The sequence below is a fragment of the Eptesicus fuscus genome, chromosome 11 (assembly GCF_027574615.1).
Source record: "Eptesicus fuscus isolate TK198812 chromosome 11, DD_ASM_mEF_20220401, whole genome shotgun sequence".
In the NCBI taxonomy this organism is placed as follows: domain Eukaryota; kingdom Metazoa; phylum Chordata; class Mammalia; order Chiroptera; family Vespertilionidae; genus Eptesicus; species Eptesicus fuscus.
In genome coordinates, this window is record NC_072483.1 from 47,872,619 (window position 1) to 47,897,773 (window position 25,155).

Here is a 25,155-nt window from a genome sequence, read left to right on the forward strand (position 1 = left end):
CCAATTGGGGCGGATTGAGGCTGAGCTTGTTGGGAGGAGGAGATGGTAGAAGGTGGGCAAGGCTGGCCATGGGGAGGGGCTGCAGGCAATTGGCCAGCAGGCTTCACCCCCGATTGGGGTGGGGTAGGGCCGATTGGGGGCCAGCAGCCTGGGAGAGGGGCCATGGGTGGTTGGCCAGCTGGCCTGCCCCTGATCAGGGTGGGGGCTGATCTGGGGTGGGGCTGGGTTGGGGAGGGGCTGCAGGAGGTTGGCCAGCTGGCCCCTCCCCCTGATCAGAGGTGGGGCCAGCTGGGGAGAGGGACTGCGGGCTGATCAGGGTGGTGGGGGCCTATTGGGGGCAGGGCTGGCTGGAGGGAATGGGAGGGGGCGTTTGGCCAGCCAGCCCCACCCTTGATTGGGATGGGAGAGTCCGATCAGGGGTGGGCCAGCTGGGGGGAGGGGCCGTGGGAGGTTGGCCGGCCAGCCCCACCCCCTGATTGGGGTGTTTCACTGGCCACAGTGGGCGTCATAGCAACCAGTTGTTCTGGTCATTATGCTGTTATGGTCACTGGCTTTTTATATATATATACAGGCAGTCCTTGGGTTACGTCGGACATACATCAGTTCATGGTTATGTCACCATCTCCCATTTATTTAAAAAAAAAAAAAGTTCCGTCATTTCGATGTATGTACATATGTGCTTTATGTTTTTTATTATTTATTTACCACAAGTAAAGGTCAGGAATTGTTTCTTTTTTTTTTTTTTTTCACTTTTTTTTTTAAAAAAAATTTCTTTATTGATTAAGGTGTCACATATTTGTCCTCATCCCCCCATTCCCATCCCACACCCCTTCCCCACGGATGCCCCCACCCCCCTGTTGTCCTTAACCATTGGTTAGGCTCATATGCATGCACACAAGTCCTTTGGTTGATCTCTCCCCGCTACCCCCACCTCCCCCTACTCTCCCTCTGAGGCCCGACAGTCCGATCGATGCCTCCTTGTTTCTGGGTCTGTTCTTGTTCATCAGTCTATGTTGTTCATCATTTCCCCTAGATGAGTGAGATCATTGTTACTAGAAATATAAGAACCGAATGTGAGACGAGCAATAATAGTTATGCTGACAGGCAAATGAATCAGTCTGTAGTGAGTTTCTTTCTGGACCAACAGTTCTTTTGAGACCCAATTTCAATGTCCACCAGTTCCTTATGTGTACATGTCGGCACTGACTCCCCAGCTCTGGATGGTAGACAAATGGTGGTAATGCAGGTCCGACTCCCTCTGGTTTGGTCTCGCCTGGACCCAGGGGCACGGCCTCACCCGGATTCAGGGGCACATGGCCTCACCCGGATCCAGGGGCGCGCGGCCTCACCCGGACCCGGGATCCAGCTTTACCCGGACCCAGGGGCGCGTGGCCTCTCCCGGACCCAGGGGGGCGGCCTCACCCGGGCCCTGGACCCAGCCTCATCTGGACCCAGGGGCACGTGGCCTCTCCCGGACCTGGGATCCAGCTTCACCCGGACCCAGGGGCGTGTGGCCTCACCCGGGCCCGGGACCCAGCCTCATCTGGACCCAGGGGGACGTGGCCTCTCCCGGACTCAGGGGCGCAGTCTCACCCGGACCCTGGTCAAGAGCATGTACCTTGGTTGTGTGCACATCCCCAGTAGGGGGCGTGCAGGAGGCAGCTGATTGATGTTTCTCTCTCATTGATGTTTCTAACTCTCTCTCCCTCTCCCTTCCTCTCTGTAAAAAATCAATAAGATATATTTTAAAAAATCGAGTTACATCGCGCCATAGGAACAGATCTCCGACGTAACCCAAGGACTGCCTGTAGATAGTCAGCAAGCTGTTTACATCCCCAGGATTTATTTTATAGCTGGATGTTTGTACCTTATGAACCTTCACCCATTCTGACCATCCCCAACCTTCTACCTCCCCCTGCCTCTGGCAACCACCCATCTGTTCTCTGTATCTATGAGCCCATTTTATTTGTTGTTTTTTAAAATTCCACACATAAGTGAGATCATATAGTAGTTATCTTTCTGGGTCTGATGTATTTCACTTAGCCTGTGCCCTCAAGTTCCATTCCTGTTTTCACAAATGGCAAGATTTCCTTCTTCTTACTGACTAGAATAATATTCCATTGTGTATGTATATGTTATATCACCTTTACCCATTCATCCATCAAAGGACACTTAGGTTGCTGCCATGTCTTGGCTATCTATACTAATAAAAGGGTAATATGCTAATTAGACCAGATAGACTGGACATCTTCTGGTCGTCTGGTCCTCCTTCCGGACAAAGCCACGGTGGTGAGGGCTGAGGCAGAGGCGGTTAGGGGTGATCAGGCCAGCAGGCAGAGGCAGTTAGGGGTGATCAGGCAGGCAAAGGGGTTAGGGGCGATCAGGCAGGCAGGCAGGTGAACCATTAGGAGCAAGCGGTCCCGGATTGTGAGAGGGTACAGGCTGGGCTGAGGGACCGCCCCCCCCAGGTGCCTGAATTTTGTGCACCGGGCCTCTAGTTATAAATAATGATGCAGTGAACATAGGGATGCATATATCTTTTCAAGTTAATGTTTTCATTTTCTTCAGATAAATGCCCAGATGTGGTCCAGGCCAGGTGGCTCAGTTGGTGAGAGCATCATCCTGTACATCAAAAGGTTGTGGATTTGATCCCTGGTTGGGAAGGCAACCAATGATGTTTCTCTCTCACGTTGATGTTTCTCTCACTCTCAAATCAATAACCACATCCTCAGGTGAGGATTAAAAATAAACCCAGAAGTGGGATTGCTGGATCATATGATAGTTCTGTTTTTAATTGTTTGAGGAAACTCCATAGGTACTGTTTTTCACAGTGGCTGCACCAATTTACAATCCCACTGACAGTGCACAAGGGCTCCCTTTTCTCCATATCCTTGTCAATAGTTAGGTCTCGTCTTTTTGATAAAGGCCGTTCTAACAGATGTGAGGTGATGTCTCGTGGTGGTTTTGATTTCCATTTCCATGATGATTAGTGATGAGCATCTTTTCATGAACCTGTCAGCTATATAGATGTCTTCTTTGGGAAAACGGCTATTCAGATCCTCTGCCCTTTTAAAAACTGAATTGTTTGTTGCTATTTAATTATATAAGTTATTGAAATATTTTGCATTTTAACCCCTTATCAAATATGTGACTTGTAGATATTTTCTCTCATTTGGAAGATTGTCTTTTTGTTTTGCTGATTCCATTGCTGTGCAGCTTTTTCATCTGATATAGTCTCACTTGTTTATTTTTGCATTTGTTGCCTTTCTTTTGGCATCAAATAAATAAAAAATTCTCACCAAGACTGATGTCAAGAAGCTAACTGCCTGCTTCAGATTTTAAGTTGAAGTCTTTCATTCACTTAAAGTTAATTTTTGGGTATGGTATAAGCTAGTGGTTGTTTTATTCCTTTGCATGTGGCTGCTCAGTTTTTCCAATAACATTTATTGAACATACTGTCCTTTCCTCATGGTATAATTTTGACTCATTTGTCATAAATTAATTGACCATATATGTGTGGGTTTATTTTGGGGCTTTCAATTCTTTCCATTGATCTATGTGTCTGTTTTTTTAAAAAATATGTTTTTATTGATTTTAGAGAGGGAGAGGGATAGACACATCAATGATGAAAGAGAATAATTGATCAGCTGCCTCCTGCACGCCCCCTACTGGGGATTGAGCCCACAACCTGGGCATGTGCCCTTGACTGGAATTGAACCTGGGACTCTTCAGTCTGAAGGCTGGCGCTCTATCCACTGAGCAAAACTGGCTAGGGCTATGTGTCTTTTTATGCCAGTACCATACTGTTTTGATTACTATAGTTGTAATATAGTTTGAAATCAGGGAACATGATGCCTCCAGCTTTGTTCTTCTTTCTCAAGATTGCTATAGCTATTCTGGATCTTTTGTGGTTCCATAAGTATTTTACGATTGTTCATTCTAGTTTTGTGAAAAATGCCACAGGAATTTTGGTAGGGATTATATTGAATCTGTAGATTGCTTTAGGTAGTATAGACATTTTAACTATCAATTCTTCCAATCCATGAGCATGGGATATCTTTCCATATATTTGTGTTTCTTTAATTTCTTTCATTAACATCTGATAGTTTTCAGGTCTGTCATCTCCTTGGTTAAATTCACTCCAAGGTATTTTACTTTTTTGGATGCAACTGTAAATGGAATTTTTTTCTTAATTTCTCTTTCTGGGAGTGCAACACATTTTTTGTATATTGATTTGTATTCTGTAACTTGACAGATTTTGTTGATTAGTTCTAACAATTTTTGGTGGTGTCTTTAGGGTTTTCTACAGTTTTACTTCTTTCTTCTTCTTTTTTTTTTAAATATATTTTATTGATTTTTTACAGAGAGGAAGGGAGAGAGATAGTTAGAAACACCGATGAGAGAGAAACATCGAACAGCTGCCTCCTGTACACCCCCACTGGGGATGTGCCCGCAACCAAGGTACATGCCCTTGACCGGAATCGAACCTGGGACCTCTCAGTCCGCAGGCTGACACTCTATCCACTGAGCCAAACCGGTTTCGGCTACTTCTTTCTTCTTATTTGGATGCCTTTTATTTATTTTTCTTGCCTGATTGTTCTGGCTAGGAATTGCAATACTATGCTGAATGAAAGTGATGAGTGGGCATCTTTGTCTTGTTCCTGATTTTAGAGGAAAATCTTTTAGCTTTTCATTATTGAATAGGATGGTAGCTGTAGGCTTGTTATATGTGGCTTTTATTATGTTGCGGTATGTCCTCTCTATACCCACTTTGAGGTGTGTGTGTGGTTATTTTTTAAATATATATTTTATTGATTTTTTACAGAGAGGAAGGGAGAGGGAGAGAGTTAGAAACATCAATCAGCTGCCTCCTGCCCACCCCCTACTGGGGATGTGCCAACCAAGGTACATGCCCTTGACTGGAATTGAACCTGGGACCCTTTAGTTCACAGGCCAACGCTCTATCCTCCGAGCCAAACCGGGTAGGGTGAGTTTAAAAACTACTATTATGTGTTTTTTAAAATCATAAATGGATGTTGAATTTAGGCGAGTGGTGTTTTTTTTGCATCTTTTAAGATGCTCTTATTTTTATCCATTTTGTTAATACAGTGTATCAAATGGTTCAAAATCTTCTTGTGGATTTTGAACCATCCTTATCTCTGGAATAAATCCCACTTGATCATTGGTGTGTGATCCTTTTAATATATTGTTGTGTTTGTTTTGCTCATATTTTGTTGAGGATTTTTGCATTTATGTTTACTGGGAATATTGCCCTATAATTTTCTTTTCTTGACTGGTTTTGGGATCAGGGTAATGCTGACCTTGTAAAATTAGTTTGGAAGTGTTCCTTTCTATTTTTTTTTTTTTTGAAGGGTTTGAGAATTGGTATTAATTCATCTTTAAATGTTACAGACTTCACCAGTCTTTAGACTTTTGCTTATTGGAAGGTGTTTGATTACTGATTCTCAGTCTCCCTACTAGTAACTTGTTTGTTCAGATTTTCTATTTCTTCGTGCTTCAGTCTTTGTAGGTTGTATGTTTCTAGGAATTTTACCATTCCTTGTAGGTTGTCAAATTTGTTCAGAGTAGTCTCTTGCGATCCTTTGTATTACTGCAGTATCAGTTATATCTCCTTTCTTACTTTATTTGGTCCCTCTCTCATTTTCTGGGTGAGTCTAACTAAAGATTTGTCAATTGTTTATCTTTTCAAAGAACCACCTCTTACTTTCACCTTTTCTATTGTCTTTTTAGTCTCTATTTTATTTCTGCTGTGATCTTTATTTCCTTCCTGGGCATCATGTTTTTTTGTTTGTTTCTTGGGGTGTAAAGTTTTTGATAGTTTTTTTTTAATATAATCATTTATTGCTATTTCTGAACATCCCTCTCAGAACTGCTTTTGCTACATCCCATTAGTTTTGGAATGTTGTTTCCGTTATCATTTATCTCAAGGTATTTTCAATTTTTTTTCATTTCTCCTTTGACCCATTGGCTGTTCTGTAGCATGTTTTTTAATCAGTACATATTTGTGAATTTTCATTTTTTCTTGTAATTGATTTTGTTTCATGCATTATCGTCAGAAAAGATGCTTGTTTTTATTTCAATTTTCTTAAAATTTATTGACTTGTTTTGTGGCCTAATATATGATCTATACAGAATTCCATGTGCACTTGAGAATGTGTTCTGTTGCTTATAGTGTTTTGTATATATCTTATAAACCCATCTGGTTTAATGTAATAAAAGGCTGATTTCCTTATTTTCTGTCTGGATGATCTATTGATGAGAATGTACAGTAAAGTCCCCTACTATTATTGCTACTTCTTCCTTTTAGGTCTTTTAATATTTGCTTTATATATTTAGGTGCGCCAATGATGGGAGCATATTTACAAATGTTATTTCTTCTTGTTGGATTGACTCCCTTATTACAATGTAATGCCCTTCTTTGTCTCTTATTATAATCTTTGCTTTAAAGTCTATTTGTCTGATATGAGTATAGCTATACCAGCAACTCCCTCCCGCCATTTGAAGAGAGTATCTTTTTCCATCCCTTCACTTTTAGTCTGTATGGCCTTACATCTGAAGTCAGTCTCTTGTAGGCAGCATAAACATCTTTAAAAAAAATTCATTGTCTTTTGATTGGAGAATTTAGTCCATTTAAAATAATGACTAAAAGACATGTACTTATTTTGTTTTCTATTTTATAGTGTTCTTCTCTTGCTTTTTTGGAAAGTTGTCTTTCTTAAAACAATCATAGGGAATCTACATCCCTAGTATTTTAAATGAGTGAGGATTTCTAACTAAAAATAATTCTATTAAGTTCTTCCCTGCTTCTATGTAAATTCTTGAAGTTGGTTCACATATATTTACTCAAATCTTTCCCAAACACTAAAGAATTCTCAGTGTGTGTATGTGTGTTGGGGGGGGGGGGGGAATGTTAAAAAAAGGAGGATGGGAGGGAAAGGAAGTTATGGAAAGGCAAGTAGAGATGCGCATGTTCTAGGAAAGAACATTGAGATTGACAAATTATATAAATCCTAGAACTGTTGTAGAGTTCCCAGGAACGAGAATCCTAATAATTTGATATAAACTAGCTGATAAAACACTTTTTGAATGCCTTCAGAACATTAAATTTTAGTATATTTGTGAGGAAATTTTATCAGATAACATGTCAAAATTTAGGTGGGATTAGAGGAAGACCTGCAAATGTGACTTTAAAGGTATAAAGCTTTGTCACACACAAATTAAACAGCAATGTAATTCAATTCTAAAAGTAACAACCTAAAGGACTGGACAGTCTGCATTACAATTAAGTAGGTAGTAACATCTGATGACATTATATTTAGTAAGTAACAATGAATAGCAAAACGCACAATATCCTCTTTAAATTTTTCACTGAAACTCTCCACCACTTTAGCTTCATGTAATGAGGTATTTGTAAAGGCATTTGTTTACATTTTATGTACCATTTAAACTGAGAGTTCTTTTTTTTTTTTTTTTTTTTTAGAAGGGGATGGACAAAAATAGTTTTTGTTTTTTTTTTTAAGACAACCCAGTATCTACCCAATTCTTGACTTAATGAATTATTAGGGTTGTTTCTACACTTACTTCCTCGCAAGGTGTACACACTAAAACTACTTCACATCAGAGAGATTTTAAAATTATCTCCAAAAACTGCATTTTACCTTGTAACAGTGCTGACTCTTACAGGAAATAGGCCTGTAAGACAGCCAAGGGAGAGGACCTTGCTGTTGTCTTAGGAATGGAAGTCACACTTTAATTCTGAGGAGTGAATTCAGGAAACCAGGACAGTTTAAGCTTCAGAAGATATTAGAGCTGAAGATTGCCGGAGTGACTGAAATCACTTAGTGACAGATACCAAGTTCCTTTGTGAAGATAACAGTATTCAGTTTGGCTCAAATAGCCATCTTGTATTTACTGGGTTACTTGGCGTATTATCTGAAATCTATAGCATCTATTTGGGAAAACTTTAGGAGGAAGAGACGGTCTGTAAGTTGACTCATTTTCCTCCCTTTCTGCATTTTGAGACTAGTAGCCACTTTCATTCATTTGGAAATGATGGTAAAGCAGTGATCTTGGGCTATACTACTTATTCAAATCAACCTCGTTAGATTTATACATTCACTTTAATATCTCACCAAAATTTTAAACAAAACTGGGTATTTTCTTTCAATTCAGAACTTCAAATAAGTTACTATATGAACATAGTACTTTGATTCAGGATGAAAATAACAAAATTAAAAAATGTGTGGGCAGCACTAAGGCACTCAGTCAATGTTAACATTTCATTACCATGTCAATATTTCTTATAGGATTTCTATCTTAATCTACAGAGGAGCAGGTACAGCCCTTAGCCACTCCTGATAGTGCTGTTACCCAGAATTAACCTTGATAATGGTTATTAGGTTCACTTTAACAGCTTGAACACTTTTTACTTGTCTTGAAGTATACTTAAAGAATTTATTCAGCTGATTCTTAAGGAGCCAAGTCAGAGCCAATATTCTAAGTCTTGAAAACACCCTTAAATGCAATTTTCATAGTCTTTAAATTTTAACTGTCCTTGTTTATTACCAGTTTGGCTACATTCTCTACAATTTCAGCAGCATTTTAAAGAGACAGTGTGTGTATGTACAATGGAAAAACAAAATGGCTTGCAACATCAGAAATAACAGCCACAGTTTAACTGTACAATATTAAGGAGAATCTGTGGTAAAGTAAGTAGAGCCTCCTTTTTCGGCAACATGGACAACTTACATGTAAGTATCAGCATTATGAATATAACAATAAAGGAATAATTTTTACAGGAGTAAAATAGAACATCCTGAAAAATAATGGTTTATACCATACAAGGCAGTTAGAAAATGTTCACATTTTTAACAAATCTGTACAAACCACAAGAAACTTGTTTATGGGACCATCATCCCACCTTGCTGATAAGAACCTTCTAGAAATGTAGAATAACCATGAACAATGTATAAATCTAGTATCTATGTGCTCCACAGCCCTAGAACCCAAGGAACTGATTTAGAGAATTCTATATGTCCAACATGGATCATTTTTACATGCCTTGATTGTTAATGAATGCCTGCTTTTAATATGCCTCTAAGATGTACAGTCAATTTGCACCTTTTTAAGGAGGTCATTCGATTTTTTTTTTTTTTTTTTTAGCAAAGAAGCAACATTATTTAGCAGCAATTAACGCGCCTTCAAGACTTAAAAAAAATACAATATCCAATTAGAAAAGCCATCATTTTTAAACATTTGTACAAGAATAAGCTGCTGAAACTTGGTAATTGAAATATGACATATGTACAACAATTTACAATAGAACTAGAAGGGAATTTATCATTATCCTGCATAGAACTGGTCTGCATTTGGTTACATACTGTCATTTGTTTTAATGAACAAGGCCTGGTATCAAAACAAAAATATCTGTTACTTCTAACATGCTGAAAACACTGGCGATATTACAATTTAGTGAATTCAACGAATTTTAAAATGAGCAGCTCTTTTTGTCAAAGGTGTAAAGTATCTAGGAATAATAGCTCTCCCTTTAACATAACCAGTGAAAAAAAAGGACATGTGATTTCGAGGTACAATGTGGTAAAAGCCAGAACAGGCAAATGACAAAGTCTAACCTTGTCCAAAGATTCTAACTCTCACATTCTATCTATAAAACACAACTGTCACTGTCATTCAGTTCTTACTTTGGTTTCGGCAGATTAACTGCCGAATGCTGAAGAATGTATCCAGGCACTATAGTTCTTGTGTTAGAAATATTTCTCATTTTTTCCAAGTGTTTTTAAATAATGAAAAACTACCCTTCATATTAGACCTCTTTAGTAACAACCAAATGTATTTAAGTATTATAAACGTTATTTACAGTGTTTCCCCAAACAAACAAATCATTTTTCTTCTGTCTGAACATGGTATTCTCGTTTCTGTGCAACAGGCAGTCACCCTTCACGTCTCAAGATTATTTATAGTCAGAAGTGTACATTTATTCACTGTCCATGATCCTTTCTCATACAAATGACGCCACAAAGAACTTCAGCTCGCGAACAGTTCTCACTCATGTCCTGTGTAAAAAATAAAGTAACAAAAAAACACTCAAATGCTCTTAAACTCAAGTGTGCACCTGGAAGCAATTCAAAGGTATCATGCCAATTTTGGAGGAAAGTCAGTAAGTAATTATGCTTGAAGCAGGGGGTGTAGGGGATGCTGTCAGCCCAGCCATGTGTAAGTTTCCTGAAGAGTTTGATCTTCTCATGTGTGGGAGAAGGTACGGGTCATTTGCCAGTTGGTGCACATCAAATCGATCTTCTTTTCGGTATGCCAAACAGCGTCGTATAAAGGCCTTGGGAAAAAAAAGTCAGCAATTAAAATCTTTCCCCTTCTAAACAACTAAATTCAGAGAAGAATGGACACATTTAAGACAGCTTTTTCATCATCTCAAACTGAAACTTTTACTGTAACCATTAAATAGTAACTACTGATTTCTTCCTCCCCTAACCTTTGGAAACCACTGTCTTGTTTATGATTTGGCTATCCTAAATATCTATATAAGTACCTAGAATGTAAGTGGAATCACACAATGTTTGTCCTTTTGTATTTGGCTTATTTCACTTAGCACAATGTTTAACACTCGGATGTCGAGTGTGACTCGACACGGTTAGCATTAGAATAAAGGAATCGAGAAAAAAAAGCGAGTGCAAAGGGTTAAGAGTTATCCATACTTGCAGCATGCATCAGACTTTTGTCCCCTTTTAAACTGAGTAATATTCAACTGCATGTATATACCACATTGTTTATCCGTTCACCTGTTGATTGATATTGGGTTGTTTCCACCTTTTTGCTATTGTGAATGCTGTTTTGAACATTGGTATAAAGATCTATTCAAGTCTCTGCCTTTTCATCTTGTTGATGGTTTCCTCTGCTGTGCAGAAGCGTTAGTATGCACTTGTTTTTGTTGCCTTTGCTTTTGGTGTCAAATCCAAAAATTCCACACCAAGACGGAGGTCAAAAGCTTACCAGCTATATTTTCTTTTAGGAGTTTCATGTTTCGGATCTTTACACCTTCAAATCTTTCATCCATTTTGAGTAAATTTTTGTCTATGGTATAAGTGGCTCAGTTTTCCTGACATCATTTATTGAAGAGACTGTCTTTACCCCATTGCATATTTTTGACTCCTGTTCATAAAATAATTGACCATATATGTGTAGGTTTACTTCTGGGCTCTCAATTCTGTTCCACTGATCGATGTGTCTGTTTTTATGCCAGTACCATACTGTTTTGACTACTATAGTTATATTACAGTTTGCAATCTGGAAGCATGATACCTCCAGCTTTGTTGTTCTTTCTCAAGACTGCTTTGCCTATTCGGGGTCTTTTGTGGTTCCACACAAATTTTATAATTGTTTGTTCTAGTTCTGTGAAAAATACAATTGGAATTTTGGTAAGGATTACATGAATCTGTAGATTGCTTTAGGTAGTACAGACATTTTAACAATACCAATTCTTCCAACCCATGAGCATGGAGTATCTTTCCATATATTTGTGTTTCTTTAATTTCTTCCATTAACATCTTACAGTTTTCAGTGTTGGTTAAATTCACTTCTAGGTATTTTACTCTTTTGTATGCAAATGGGCTTATTATCTTAATTTCTCTTTGATAGTTTGTGTATAGAAATGCCAACAGATTTTTATATATTGAGTTTGCATCCTGCAACTTTACTGAATTTGTTGACTAGTTCTAACAGTTTTTTGGTGATGTTTTTAGGGTTTTCAGTATACAGTTGATCCCTGAACAACAAGGGGTTAGGGGGTGACAACTCCCAGCAGTCAAAATCCACATGTAACTTAATTTGGCCCTCTGCATATGCAATTCCCAATGACCCGTTGACCCTTCATTCAATTTGAACTGTGTGGGTCAACTGAAAAATCTGTGTATAAGTGGAATGGTGCAGTTTGAACCTGTGTTGTTAAAGGGTTAACTGTATAATATCATCTGTAAATTATTTCTTCCTTTTCGATTTTGATGCCTTTTATTTCTTTTTTTTTTTTTTTTTTTTAAATATATTTTATTAATTTTTCACAGAGAGGAAGGGAGAGGGAGAGAGAGTTAGAAACATCGATGAGAGAGAAACATCGATCAGCTGCCCCCTGCACACCTCCCACTGGGGACGTGCCCACAATCCAGCTACATGCCCCCGACCGGAATCGAACCTGGGACCCCCCAGTCCGCAGGCCAACGCTCCATCCACTGAGCCAAACTGGTCAGGCGATGCCTTTTATTTCTATTTTTGCCTAATTGCTCTAGTTAGGACTTCTAATAGTATGTTGGATATGGAAAGCTGCATTTATAATTACAAATTCTGCACACTTATTTCTAGAATTTATCTTCTGCTAAAATAATCCTCTCACTCTATCAGTTTAGTTTGGCCAGAGGATATGCTATTTTTAACCATACTATTTTCTTTTTCCTATTGAGCATAAAGACTTTAGATGAAGGGACACTTCATTGAGGTTTTTGTTTCATAGGTTAACATTGAGCATCAGCACACTTTTTAAAAAGCTAAAAGTGGAATAAAATTACTATCTTTTTCCTTTCTCAGACTGGTTTTATGTATCCTGTCCTTGAGAAAAGCTTGTTTTTTAAAAAACCTAATTATACTAGTAGCCCTGCGCACGAATCCGGGCACCAGTAGCTCTCTGCGGGCCTGGCCGCTCAGCACCCACTGCCCAGAAGCCCATCTGTGCCCTGGTCTGACCAGAGGCCCATCCGCTGCTGGGCACAGAACGCTTGCCTTGTTGCCACGGTGAAGAAGCAAGCATTCCGCCAGGCCGCTCACACTGCCCTCTCTCAGCGGCTGCCCCCTGGGACTGGGGGACTCCGGCGGGGCTGAGAGGACTGGGTGCCGCCATTTTGTGACAGAGTGATGGTTAATTTGCATATTTCCCCTTTATTAGATAGGATAGTACAAAGTGAATATATCTATGTAACGCAACCAGATAAAAGAATTTTACTAAAACCATCTGAGTCTCTTCCTGCCTTTTTTGGCATGGACTCTGCCTACAACTCACCTGGGTAACTTCTACCCTTTTAACACTATAGTTGAGTTTGCTGTTTTGACCTTTATATAAGTGATATCACAGATTATGTTCTTTATCTGGCTTCTTTCTTTCACTCAATATTACATTTGAGATTCATGCATTTTTTTTGCAACAGATAAAACATTCTTAGGTGACAATTGGTAATTCTTTCCCTTATTGCTGACACTAGATGTACCCTATAGCTTGCCATGAAATAAACCATTAATAAGAAAACTGTAACATATATACTTTTTAATGTGATCAAACTTCAATTTAAATGGAACTATTTTGCCTGTTCTTTGCTTTGAAAATCAGAAGTAATTTTTTCTCTGAAAACAAATCTAGCTCATTATACCATGGTTAGCATACTAATATTTTATCAAAAGTCTTTCTGATCCCTTAGGTCTTATCTTTTTAAGTCTTTAACAAATAAAACAAGTTTCAGATACCACTCTGAAAATGATTAAGATATACAAAAAAGAAATCAAGAGTGATTATGTTGAAGGCAGAGTTTAAAAGGATGAAAAACTACCAAGAGCAAGGTTAAGTATACGAGGAGTAAATATGCTTAAGATGCTTAAATGAGGTCAGCAGAGGTACTTGGCAAAGGTGTATTCTGTAGGGACAAAAGGTTATGAAACAAGCAAAAAATAATGTGATTTTCCCCTGGTAGCAAAAGGGTGACTGTGGCACCTATAAAGAGCCAGAGGTGGTAAACGGGACTTCTTTTTGGCATACTAAATTCACACTATACTCATTCTTGTTACCATTAAAAATGTAAATAAATGGATTCTGCACTGACAATTCATTTAGTTTCTATTCTCACAGATGCTGTAGATAAATAGAAGACAAAATTTAGATGCTAACATTAAGATCTTTAAAATTTTTTAGTTTATTTTTATTGTTGACAGTATTATAGATGTCCCCCATCCCACCCCCCTTTACCCTCTTCCACCCAGTCCCTACCCCTTCCCCCTGGCATTCACCACACTATGGTCCGTGTCCATGGACTATGCATATCCTATATAATAAAACCCTAATATACAAATTGACCAAACAGGGGAACAACCAGTGGAACGACCTGTTGCTATGATGCGCAATGACCACCAGGAGGCAGATGCTCAACGCAGGAGCTACCCCCTGGTGGTCAGTGCACTCCCACAGGGGAGTGCTGCTCAGCCAGAAGCTGGGCTCACGGATGGCAAGTATAGTGGCGGTGGCAGGAGCCTCTCCTGCCTCTGCTGCAGGCGGGCGGAAAGGAGTGAGGGGTCCCGGACTGCAAGAGCCTGGACTGCAAGAGAGATGTCTGCCGAGGGATCCTGGGCTGTGAGAGGGTGCAGGCTGAGAGACCCCCTTCCCCCAGTGCACAAATTTCATGCACTAGGCCTCTAGTAAATATGTAAGTTCTTTGGTTTATCTTTTCGTGTCCCTCTCTCCCCTATGAGATATGTCAGTCTGTTCCATTCCCATGGACTTACTTTGTTGGTCAATTTATTTTGTTCATTAGCTTCCACCAATAAGTGAGATCATGTGATATTTGTCTCTCTGACTGGCTTTTTTAAAAAATATATATTTTGATTTTTTTTTTTTTACAGAGAGGAAGGGAGAGAGTTAGAAACAACAATGGGAGAGAAACATTGATCAGCTACTTCCTGAACACCTCCTACTGGGGATGTGCCCGCAACCAAGGTACATTCCCTTGACTGGAATCGAACCTGGGACCCTTCAATCTGCAGGCCAATGCTCTATCCACCGAGCCAAACAGGTTAGGCCCTGACTGGCTTATTTCATTTAACATAATGATCTCCAGGTCCATCCATGCTGTCTCAAAGGGTAAGAGGTCCTCCTTTTTTACAGCTGCATAGTATGCCATTGTGTAAAATGTACCATAGCTTTATCCATTCATCCTCTCTTTCCAAATCTTAGGTATTGGAAATAATGCTGCTATGAATGTAGAGGTGCATATATTCTTTCTGATTGGTGTATGGGTTTCTTTGGTTATATTCCTAGAAGTGTGGTTGCTGGGTCAAGTGGCAGTTCTATTTTTGATTTTTTGAGGAAACTCCACTGTTTTCCATAGTGGCTGTACCAGTCTGCATTCCCACTCACCGTGCATAAGTGTCCCCTTTTCTCCACATCCTCACCAGCACTTGCTATTTGTTTAGCCATTTTGACAGGTGTTGAGAGGTACCTCATTGTCATTTTAATTTGTATCTTTCTGATGATCAGTGACTTTGAGCATTTTTTCATGTCTCTTGGCCATCTGTATGTCCACTTGGGAGAAGTGTCTATTTAGGTCCTTAGCCCATTAATTGGATTGTCTTCCTTTTGTTGAGTTGTACAAGTTCTTTATATATATTTTGGAAATTAACCCCTTATCAGCTGTATTATTGCCAAATATGTTCTCCCATACAGTGGGTTCCCTTTTCATTCAGATGATGGTTTGTTTCTTTTGCTGTGCAGCTTTTTAGTTTGATGTAGTTCCTTTTTTTAAAAATGTTTTCCTTTGTTTCTCTTGCCCTAGAAGATGTATCTGTGAAAAGTCTGAGATTCTGATGCCTATGTTTTCTTTTAGGATTTTTATGGTTTCATGACTCACATTTAAATCTTTTATCCATTTTGAGTTTATTCTTGTATATGGTATAAGTTGGTGGTCTAGTTTCATCTTTTTGCATGTACCTGTCCAATTTTTCCAACACCATTTGTTGAAGAGACTGTCTTTACTTCATCGTATGTTCTTGCCTCCTTTGTCAAATATTAATTGACCATAAGGATGTGGGGCCTGTGTTCTGTTCTACTGATCAATATGCCTGTTCTTGTGCTAATACCAGGCTTTTATTACAGTGGCTTTGTAGTATAGTTTGATATCTGGTATTGTGATCCCTCCAACTCTGTTCTTTTTTCCAAGACTGCTGTGGCTATTTGGGGTCTTATTTTCTGACTACAGGTTGTTGTTTTTTTACCTCCTTGGTTAAGTTTATTTCTAAATATCTTAATTTTTTTGTTGTAATGGTAAATGGGTTGTTTTTTTAGTTTCTGAGAGTTCATTATTGGTGTATTAAAATGCCATCAATTTCTGGATGTTGATTTTGTAACTGCTACATTTATTAAATCGAATAGATTTTTGGTGGAGTCTTTAGGATTTTCTATGTACAATATCATGTCATCTGCAAATAATGATTTTACTTCCTCCTCCTTTCTTCTTGTTTGATCACTGTGGCTAGGACTTCTGGTACTATGTTGAATAAGAGTGGTGGCAAGCAGACATCCTTGTCCTTTTCCCATTAAGTGTTCTTAGGGGAAACACTTTTAGTTTTTGCCCACTGAGTATGATGTTGATCATAGGTTTGTCATCATATATGGTCTTTATTATGTTGAGGTATGGTCCCTCTATTCCCACTTTGCTGAGAGTTTTTAATCAAGAAAACTCACATTCATATGATCATGTGATTTTTTATCCTTTATTTTATGTAATGTATCACATTGATTGATTTGCAAATACTAGACCAGCCTTGCATCCTTGGAATAAATCCCACTTGGTCATGGTGTATGATCTTTTAAATGTATTGCTGCATCCGATTCCCTAATATTTTGTTGAGGATTTTAGCATCTATGTTCATCAGGGATACTGGTGTCAAGATCTTTTTAAAAGGAGCCATATTTACCTTACAAAAATAACTCATGTTTTAAAATAAGAACGTCAGTTATCTTTTTAATTGTCAATCTTCTAAAAGTCATTAAAATGATTTGCAAAAAGCCAATATAGATGCAATGGATAGACTAAACCCGTGGTCGGCAAACTGCGGCTCATGAGCCACATGCGGCTCTTTGGCCCCTTGAGTGTGGCTCTTCCACAAAATACCACGGCCTGTGCGAGTCTATTTTGAAGAAGTGGCGTTAGAAGAAGTTTAAAAAATATGGCTCTCAAAAGAAATTTCAATCGTTGTACTGTTGATATTTGGCTCTGTGGACTAATGAGTTTGCCGACCACTGGACTAACCAATCTAGAGGAAGGCGGGGTAGAGAGAGATCAAAGAATTTATATGCATAACCCATGGACACAGACAATAGTGGGGTGGAGGGAGTCAATGGGGAAGAAAAAGAGGACATCTGTAATACTTTCAACAATATAGATAAATTTAAAAAAAGATAACATGAAATATGGGACAGTTTCTGATATTACACAAAAACCAGTACAATTACAAAGGCCATTATGACCTTGATCAGGAACATATAGCAGGGCTTATCTACACTCTTCTAACAATATAGAAGCTACATAATGCCTCTTTATGAATTATTCTTATGGCCTAGACCAGTGGTCGGCAAACTGCGGCTCATGAGCCACGGCTTGCCGCTCTGTTGACTAAGGAGTTTGCCGACCAATGGCCTAGACTATTCATACCAGAAAGAAATGGGAATGTCATGTATTTGTCTTAGGAATTTCACAGGTTTTACAAAGAAGACTACAACAGGGAGTCACAGAGAAATAAACTTTGGGATGAGCATAACAAAGCAGGAGTAAAAATGGAGAGGGCCAATCAGAGGACGAAGGTGGGAAGATATTAAGGATCATCATAGTTTTGCTATTAGAAATATTTCATGATATCACATAGACATATATGGATTAGTCTATGGTCATACCACCCTGAATGCATCTGATCTCAGAAGCTAAGCAGGGTTGGACCTGGTTAGTACTGCCCTGGCTGATGTGACTCAGTTGGTAGGAGTGACATCCTGTATACTGAAAGGTCGTTGGTTTGATTCTGGTCAAGGCACATCCCCAGTCCCAGTTGGGGTGCATGCGATTGGCAACTGATAGATGATAAACGTTTGTTTTTTTCTCCCCCAAACAATCAATGAAAATGTCCCCAGGTGAAGTTTTTTTTTTTTTTTTTTAGCTTCAGAGACTTCTATATGTTAAGAAAGATAAAGAAGAGGTCAGGCTTTCTCAAGAGCTAGGGCAGAGTAGCATGAGAATTATACTAGGTATAATTCTGGACAAGGTACTTTTGCTATGTACGCACCCTGACGGGATCGAGCCCACAACCACTGTATAAGCCCTGACCAGGACTTGAACCTGGGACCTTCCAGTGCACAAGACAACACTCCAACCAACTGCCAGGACTCAACCTAATACTTTTATTATTTCTTATACAGTTGATCTTTGAATAACATGGGGATTAGGGGCATCAACCCCCAGTGCAGTTGAAAATCCACATTATCACTTTTGACTGAAAGCCTTATCAATGACTTAGTCAATTAAGACATATTTAGTATGTTATATATAATATATACTATACTCTTACAATAAAAATTGAGAAAGCATGTACATATATTTTATGCATTCATGACATACCTAACTTTTTCAAATTTTTTTTCAATATTTCTAGGCTATGTGATTCACCTGCAAATTTCCAATATATTTATCAAAATGTATTTAAGTGGACCTGTGCAGTTCAAACCCATATTGTTCAAGGATCAACTGTATACCTCCTGGACAGATTTTCCTGTGGTGGTAATTACTTTGTTTTAAGAACAATTTATGACGTGAAATTTACTTCACAAAACTTATTTACATAAATTTATTACCTTGGCTTCAGTGCTTACAACCGGTTTTACAGGGAACTGAACTTCTGTGGCTTTTAATATTGTATTTTCTTGAAGAATGTCTTGTTGAGATTGATTGTGACCAAATGGCTAAAAATAAAACGTTGAGAAATTTATCTCACAAAATTTAAACAGATATTACCAGTGAATACTCAAGATACAAGTGATTTGTGTTCTAAAAAAGTCTTGCCCTCAGTTACATGGAAGTTGGGATACATTTTCATAGCAACAAAGTTATAATTAATCCACAACATAGCTGAGACACTGAATAAGCAGAAGAAAATGCTACTACAAATAGGAAATTAAGATAAAAACATAAGAAATTTAAAACTTTATTCTTAATATTTACAAAACAAAATTTCATTAGAGAAGAGATGAAGTAGTCGCAATGCAATGCCTGTGCAAAGACCACTGAATAGAACACTGTGAGCACAGTACACTAACTTAAATGAAAGAGCTCTGGGTTTGGTACTCCTAATTTGCAGCCAATTTCCAGACAAGTTCATTCAACTCTCTTTCCATACTGATGCAGGGACGAGATGGGATGGGGATTAGATAATATCTATAGTAGTTCTGACTTCAAAATAAAGTGGTTCAGGAAATATTAAGACTTAAGTTTGGCGGAATTTCCCTGAGGAAACTATGCCAAGGCCAAACTGTGTGCATGCAGTGAGGGAGAGAGAATGGAGGATAATGAAGAGTTTTGGCTCCAGTATTCTTTAACAGTAGAGAATATTAACACTCTTAACATACAGTTACTTCTTTTCCTTCAGTTAAAAAGAAAAAAAAAAGGTGTGTGTGAAAAATGCAGGGCAAGTAAATTGTTATGGCATTAAAATAATTCTGATCCATATAAATTTTAGCAGAAATAGAGAAGAGCCCTAGCTGGTTTTACTCAATGGTTAGAGTGTCAGCTTGTGGACCTAAGGGTCTCATGTTCGATTCTGGTCAAGGACACGTGCTTTGATTGCAGGCTCAATCCCCGGCCCACGTCAGGACATGTGCGGGAGGCAACCCATCGACGTTTCTTTCTCTTTTCCTCTTCCCTCCCTTCCATTCTCAATGAAAAAATATCCTCAGGTAAGGATTAAAAGAAATAGAGAAGAAGCCTGGCTTTCCTTGGAAGGATTTAAATTGACTTTTTACTTTACGTTAATGAACTTTGTATTTAAAAGGGGAAAATTCCACTTATCTAATAGTACAGTTGAATCTGGTATACTTTAACTTACCTTTCTACCATAAAGACACTGAAAGAAAATGACTCCAACTGACCACACATCAACCTTGTTGGAAATTTTTGGTGGTTCTTTTCCAACTACAAAACACTCAGGAGGTAAATACCTATAGTTTTTTGGGGAGAAAAAGGGAAAGGATACTATTAACAATCTGTAATTTAAAATCTAAGTGTAAAATCTCAGAACTAATTTTATCCACATAACACCTTAGGACCTTCATGAATGAAAATTACCAATCAAGCTTTTAAATCCTTGTATCACTTGACCCTAGCGCCAAAACATACAACGTTGAGATAAAGTATGATACACACACACATCCCTAAAGTGTACAATAACATGTATTATCATTAGAAATTACAATGTTCTAGGCACTTTACCTTCCTCCTCCCCGTCCCCAGGCGTGTTACCATTAGCTTTCATTCTCAAGCTCCAAGGGACCTTCTTTTACCTCTAGAACTTGTTTGCTAAGCCCGTTTCTTCTAGGAACTACTTTTTCTACCTCTGTAATTTACCCAATCAATGTTCTAATTTGGGTAAGTCTCTAATAGTAGAATAAATCCTCTCCCACTGCCCCCCTTCACCAGCATTCAAACTGTAGGCAGTTTTCTTCCTAAAACACACATCTGATCAGGTGGCTCTTCTGTTTAAAGAACCTCAGCATTACTAACTGCCAAGGAATGTACCTCATATCTCTTGTTTGTCACACAAGACCCATCCTAATCCAGCAGCAACTTAAACTTCCAACATCTGCACTCACTCTTCTTTACCCCTCAAACTGGCTAGGGAAAGCCAATTAACTTGGCTGCCCACACTACTTTTCTGTCACCCATGCTTTTGAATATGACTTATTGAATACCTCCCCTAACCCTCCAATTCACACGGAGAGCACCTTTTCTTCGAGATCCACCCAACCTCCATAAGCCTTTTCTGCTTCCCTCTAGGTAGAGCTTTGCTTCTTCCCCATGTAACCATCATGACTATATCTCTTTCCTGCACAGCCTCCTAAACATAAGCGTCCCTGTCTCGTGTCTACCTGATAGAGGTAAATTTCCTTGTCTGCCCTGCCTTACATGAGTGAAGCCAGAGTGAGAGGGAAACAATATACTGGGTGTCTCTGAAGAAGAAAAAGGATCTATTATTTAGAACATGGCTTACAAGCTGTCTTCCATAGGGTTCTACCAAGAAGCCTTGTTTTTATTGGTTTTATTTATTAGGATCCTAAGGATTTGTTGTGAAAAAGCAAGCCTTGTTGCTAAAAGAAAAAAGGTCAAAGGATTACTAATTGAGGATACCAATGTTTAGGGCAGTGATGGGCAACCTTTTGAGCTTGGTGTGTCAAACTTCACCAAAAAAATGAGCATAACTCGGGTAGTGTGTCACTTTGAGGAAAAAACATTATTTCGCAAATGTTTCATCCTCAGGAGCAGCAAATGTTTCATCCTCGGCATGTGGCCGCGTGTCATCAGAAATGGCTACGCGTGTCAGTGCTGACACGCGGGTCATAGGTTCGCCATCACTGGTTTAGGGGTTTACTAGTTTGAATAATTTTCTTTAAGTATGAAAAAAATTCATGACATCTTATTCATAGTCCTAGAAAAATGCCGCAAGCAGAATTTAAAACTTTAAAATGGCTTTAAAAGAATACATGAACACGACTAATCCCTGTTCATGAAAAGTGAAGTCCGTACAGAACTGTGCTGTCTTATGGGACTGGTCACTATGTGCCCAAGCTATCTGTGAAGACTGTTTGTACTCACCATCCTGTTCAAGAAAATTAAATACAGTTATCTTTCTTCCAATTAAAATGTCACTCCTTTTGCTCAACTAATTTATTCTGAAAACTAAGCTTGTTTTGAAATTTTATAGTCTATATTCTTCACTTTGGTGAATTGGACAACAAGTTTGACAATTCATATTGAAGTAATTTTTATTAACACCCAGGTAACTCTGAAGGGAATGACATTCATTTAGACTGTGAATTTATGTTGCTATCTACACTTATATCTATATATAATGAAGTGAATAAAAGGTATTTTTGAGAGTCAAGTCCAAAGGCCAAGAATATGCTAAATACTTCTTCCATCCACGATCAACAAAGCATCCATCTCCAATAAAAACTGTAACTACAAAACCTCTACAGCAGTGGTTCTCAACCCTTCTAATGCCTCGACCCTTTAACCCTTTGCACTCGCTAGTTTTTTTCTTGATTCCTTTATTCTACTCGGGATTTAATTTTTTAAAAACCCCCGATTTTACAAAGCGCGGCAGTAGAATAAAAAACTGGAGTTTCTTTTCATACAAACTTATTTATTTGGATTTTTTTATATTTCAAGTTATTGATACATTCAAAGAGTAATTTTAATCTCTATGCTAAACGTGTCGAGTCACACTTGACATCCGAGTGCAAAAGGTTAATACAGTTCCTCATGTTGTGGTGACCCCCAATCATAAAATTATTTTCGTTGCTACTTCATAACTGTAATTTTGCTACTGATATGAATCGTAATGTAAATATCTGTGTTTTCCGATGGTCTTAGGCAACCCTGCTAGTGGTTCTCAACCTGTGGGTCGCGAACAGGTTGAGAACCGCTGCTATAGAGCCTAAGACCATCGGAAAACACAGATATTTACATTACGATTCATAACAGTAGCAAAATTACAGTTATGAAGTAGCAACAAAAATAATTTTAAGGTTGGGGGTCACCACAACATGAGGAACTGTGTTAAAGGGTTGCGGCATTAGAAAGTTTGAGAACCACTGCTCTACAGAGAGGGCTTTTTGCTTATTTCCTGTAACAGTTAAGATGTTATACTTTTGTAAGTATTTTTTTTCATGATAAATGTCCCTCTAACATTATAGAAAACCCCCCACACATTCTCCCCATTAGGAGTTTCTGGGTAGGTTCCTAAGTCACCTGCTAATGCTAAGTCTTCCTCCCTCTAGTTTGCTGAGATGAGTCAAGAAGACTGACGAACGTGGCCTCCCTCTCAACTCAGAGACTTCACATCAGTACCCTCAGCACAGTAATCTCAAAGGTACATGAAAAGAAAACTGAATTCTCATAAAAAGCCTTGTGACTAATCTAGACAATTTTGATGTTTTTAGTGATATATTTACCAGTAAGTGCCTGCCCCTTGCGAAGTTAGGTCCATTCCATCTACACCATAGCTATCATCATCCATGATCTTGGACAGACCAAAATCAGTGATTTTGATTTCTCCACAAGCTGTTCCATCCACCAGAAGGATGTTTCCTAGGAGCAAAATAAAAATAGAAGGTTCTTTTAATGATACATAGATGAATAACATCTTTATGACTTACGCTAACTTTTGGGAAGTAAATATAATTTTAAGAAGTGACATGACAAAAACACTTTAAATTCTACTACTACTCTATTGACATTTACAAACTAAACCAAAAAGTATGTTTTCAGGTAAATTAATAAATATGACATTATACTCCTTAGAACTTAAAAATTTATTTAGACAATTTTATTAATTACCTGGCTTAAGATCATAATGTATAATAGGGGGTTTGATTTCATTAAGATATCTTAGTGCATTTACAATTTGCATTACAATAGACCTAGCTTCTTTCTCCGACATTAATTTATGTTGCTTCAGATAGAAATCCAAGTCATTGCCTTCACAGTATTCTAACACTGTACAAAACCTAAAATGGAGAAGATAAAAAAATTAGATATAAAATATTATCCAATAATTCAGAATCACAGTGACGAAATGAAGTCATCATTTATATCACCACCACAGAATAGGGAAAGCAGAAAGCAAACAAATCTTTAGTTATATTCACTTACGTATCTGTATCCAAGGAGAAATAATCATAGAGTTTAACTATTCTGGGATGATCCAGTTCTTTGTGTATTCTATACTCTCTGCAGGCATGTCTAGAGGAAGAGAGAGTATATTAATTCTCCATTACCATTAAATATGTTTTCAATTGATAAAAAGAATGAAGTATTATATTTACTTATAGTAATTTTCCTTTTTCTCATCCCTCCAGCTTTTATTAAGCTGATGGATCTTCACAGCAGCGTATCTTTGTTCATAAAGGTCAAAAGCCTAGGATTCAAGTCACAAGAGTTAGGACCAAAGACCAACTGAATAGCTGAAGATATTAAAAAAATTTTGGTGATGATTTTCGCATAATATGGAATTAGAATATACACTACAATTGTGCTGATCTTTGCTAAGATTATACACAGTTTAATGACACATGATCAGAAACAAGATACATATTTCATGGTGCTAAATCAGAGAAAACTTTAATGTAAATTTTATAAATGAATCAAAATAAAACAATAAAGCTATTTTTTGTTTTTAATATGAACCTGTTCCTCTATCCTGGCAGTAGAACAGCCAGGAAAACAGATGGCTCTAATGCTTTTTCTGTGGGTTGCATAAAGCAAACCTTTTTTTCTCTAGCTTCTCCTAGCAACTCCCTACCTTTTTCCTCACTTCTTTGAAAATTAACAAGTTCCTAAACTTTAATTAGATCATTACCACACCTAACCTCATCTAATATCCAACTAGCCTTCAATTTTCCCTGGTTGTCTAAAAAAACACCATAAAACAGTTTTGATACTGGTTTGTTTAAATCACCAGTCTATTTCTTAAGTAACAAAATAAAAAATGATCAGTATTATTTAAGACTTCAAGTGACTTAAAAATTTTTTTAAACAATAAGAGATTTAATAATTTAGGTTCCACTGTGATTTATATACAAAGGTGCCCCTTTAAGAAAACACTTAGCTTACATATTCATTAAAAAGAAGGTCCTTAGTCCACACTCTCCCCATCAATTTAACCTAAAAATAAGCAGTAGTGGTAAACTGCTTATCACAAAATTATAGAAGCATGAGATCAGAAACAATAAATGATGGAAGAGTCAAGGTAACCTTATTAGCTGCAGGACTTTGTGCTAATACCCTCTCTCAGCCTCATTTATTAAGTTTGGGTTGTTGAAAGAATTAAACGGGGTGAAACATATAAAGTATTTAGAAAAGTATGATTCATAGTAAATATCCAATAAATATTAGCTAATTATATTAATCAAAAGTTGGGTTTAGGTGTGGCCTCCCTCTGGGGAGCATGCCTGTGTCTTTCCCCTTAGGAATGCAACTCTTAAACGCTAAGGGACCCCACGGGACTTGCAACCAGTGGGCAGTGGCCAACCCCCTGAAC

The 25,155-nt window shown here is 38.1% G+C and overlaps 1 protein-coding gene and 1 long non-coding RNA gene across 3 annotated transcripts in view; one reads left to right on the plus strand and one right to left on the minus strand.

Moving 5' to 3' along the window:
- Nucleotides 1-8,557: 8,557 nt before the first annotated feature.
- The window catches only part of TLK1 (tousled like kinase 1), a 138,996-nt gene continuing 122,398 nt past the window's right edge, over nt 8,558-25,155 (minus strand). For both annotated transcript variants that reach the window (XM_008138579.3, XM_054723525.1), the window contains exons 15-21: nt 23,942-24,033; nt 23,769-23,858; nt 23,454-23,623; nt 23,069-23,204; nt 19,945-20,056; nt 18,698-18,805; nt 8,558-10,372 (exon numbers count right to left, since the gene is read on the minus strand). In XM_008138579.3, the coding sequence (XP_008136801.1) occupies nt 10,196-10,372; nt 18,698-18,805; nt 19,945-20,056; nt 23,069-23,204; nt 23,454-23,623; nt 23,769-23,858; nt 23,942-24,033 (885 nt within the window). In that variant the 3' untranslated portion in view covers nt 8,558-10,195. The remainder of the gene's footprint in view (nt 10,373-18,697; nt 18,806-19,944; nt 20,057-23,068; nt 23,205-23,453; nt 23,624-23,768; nt 23,859-23,941; nt 24,034-25,155) is intronic.
- LOC129150809 (uncharacterized) lies at nt 12,869-24,061 on the plus strand. The gene is made up of 3 exons (XR_008557546.1): nt 12,869-12,957; nt 22,895-22,986; nt 23,975-24,061. It is a non-coding gene; the product is annotated as an uncharacterized LOC129150809 (long non-coding RNA).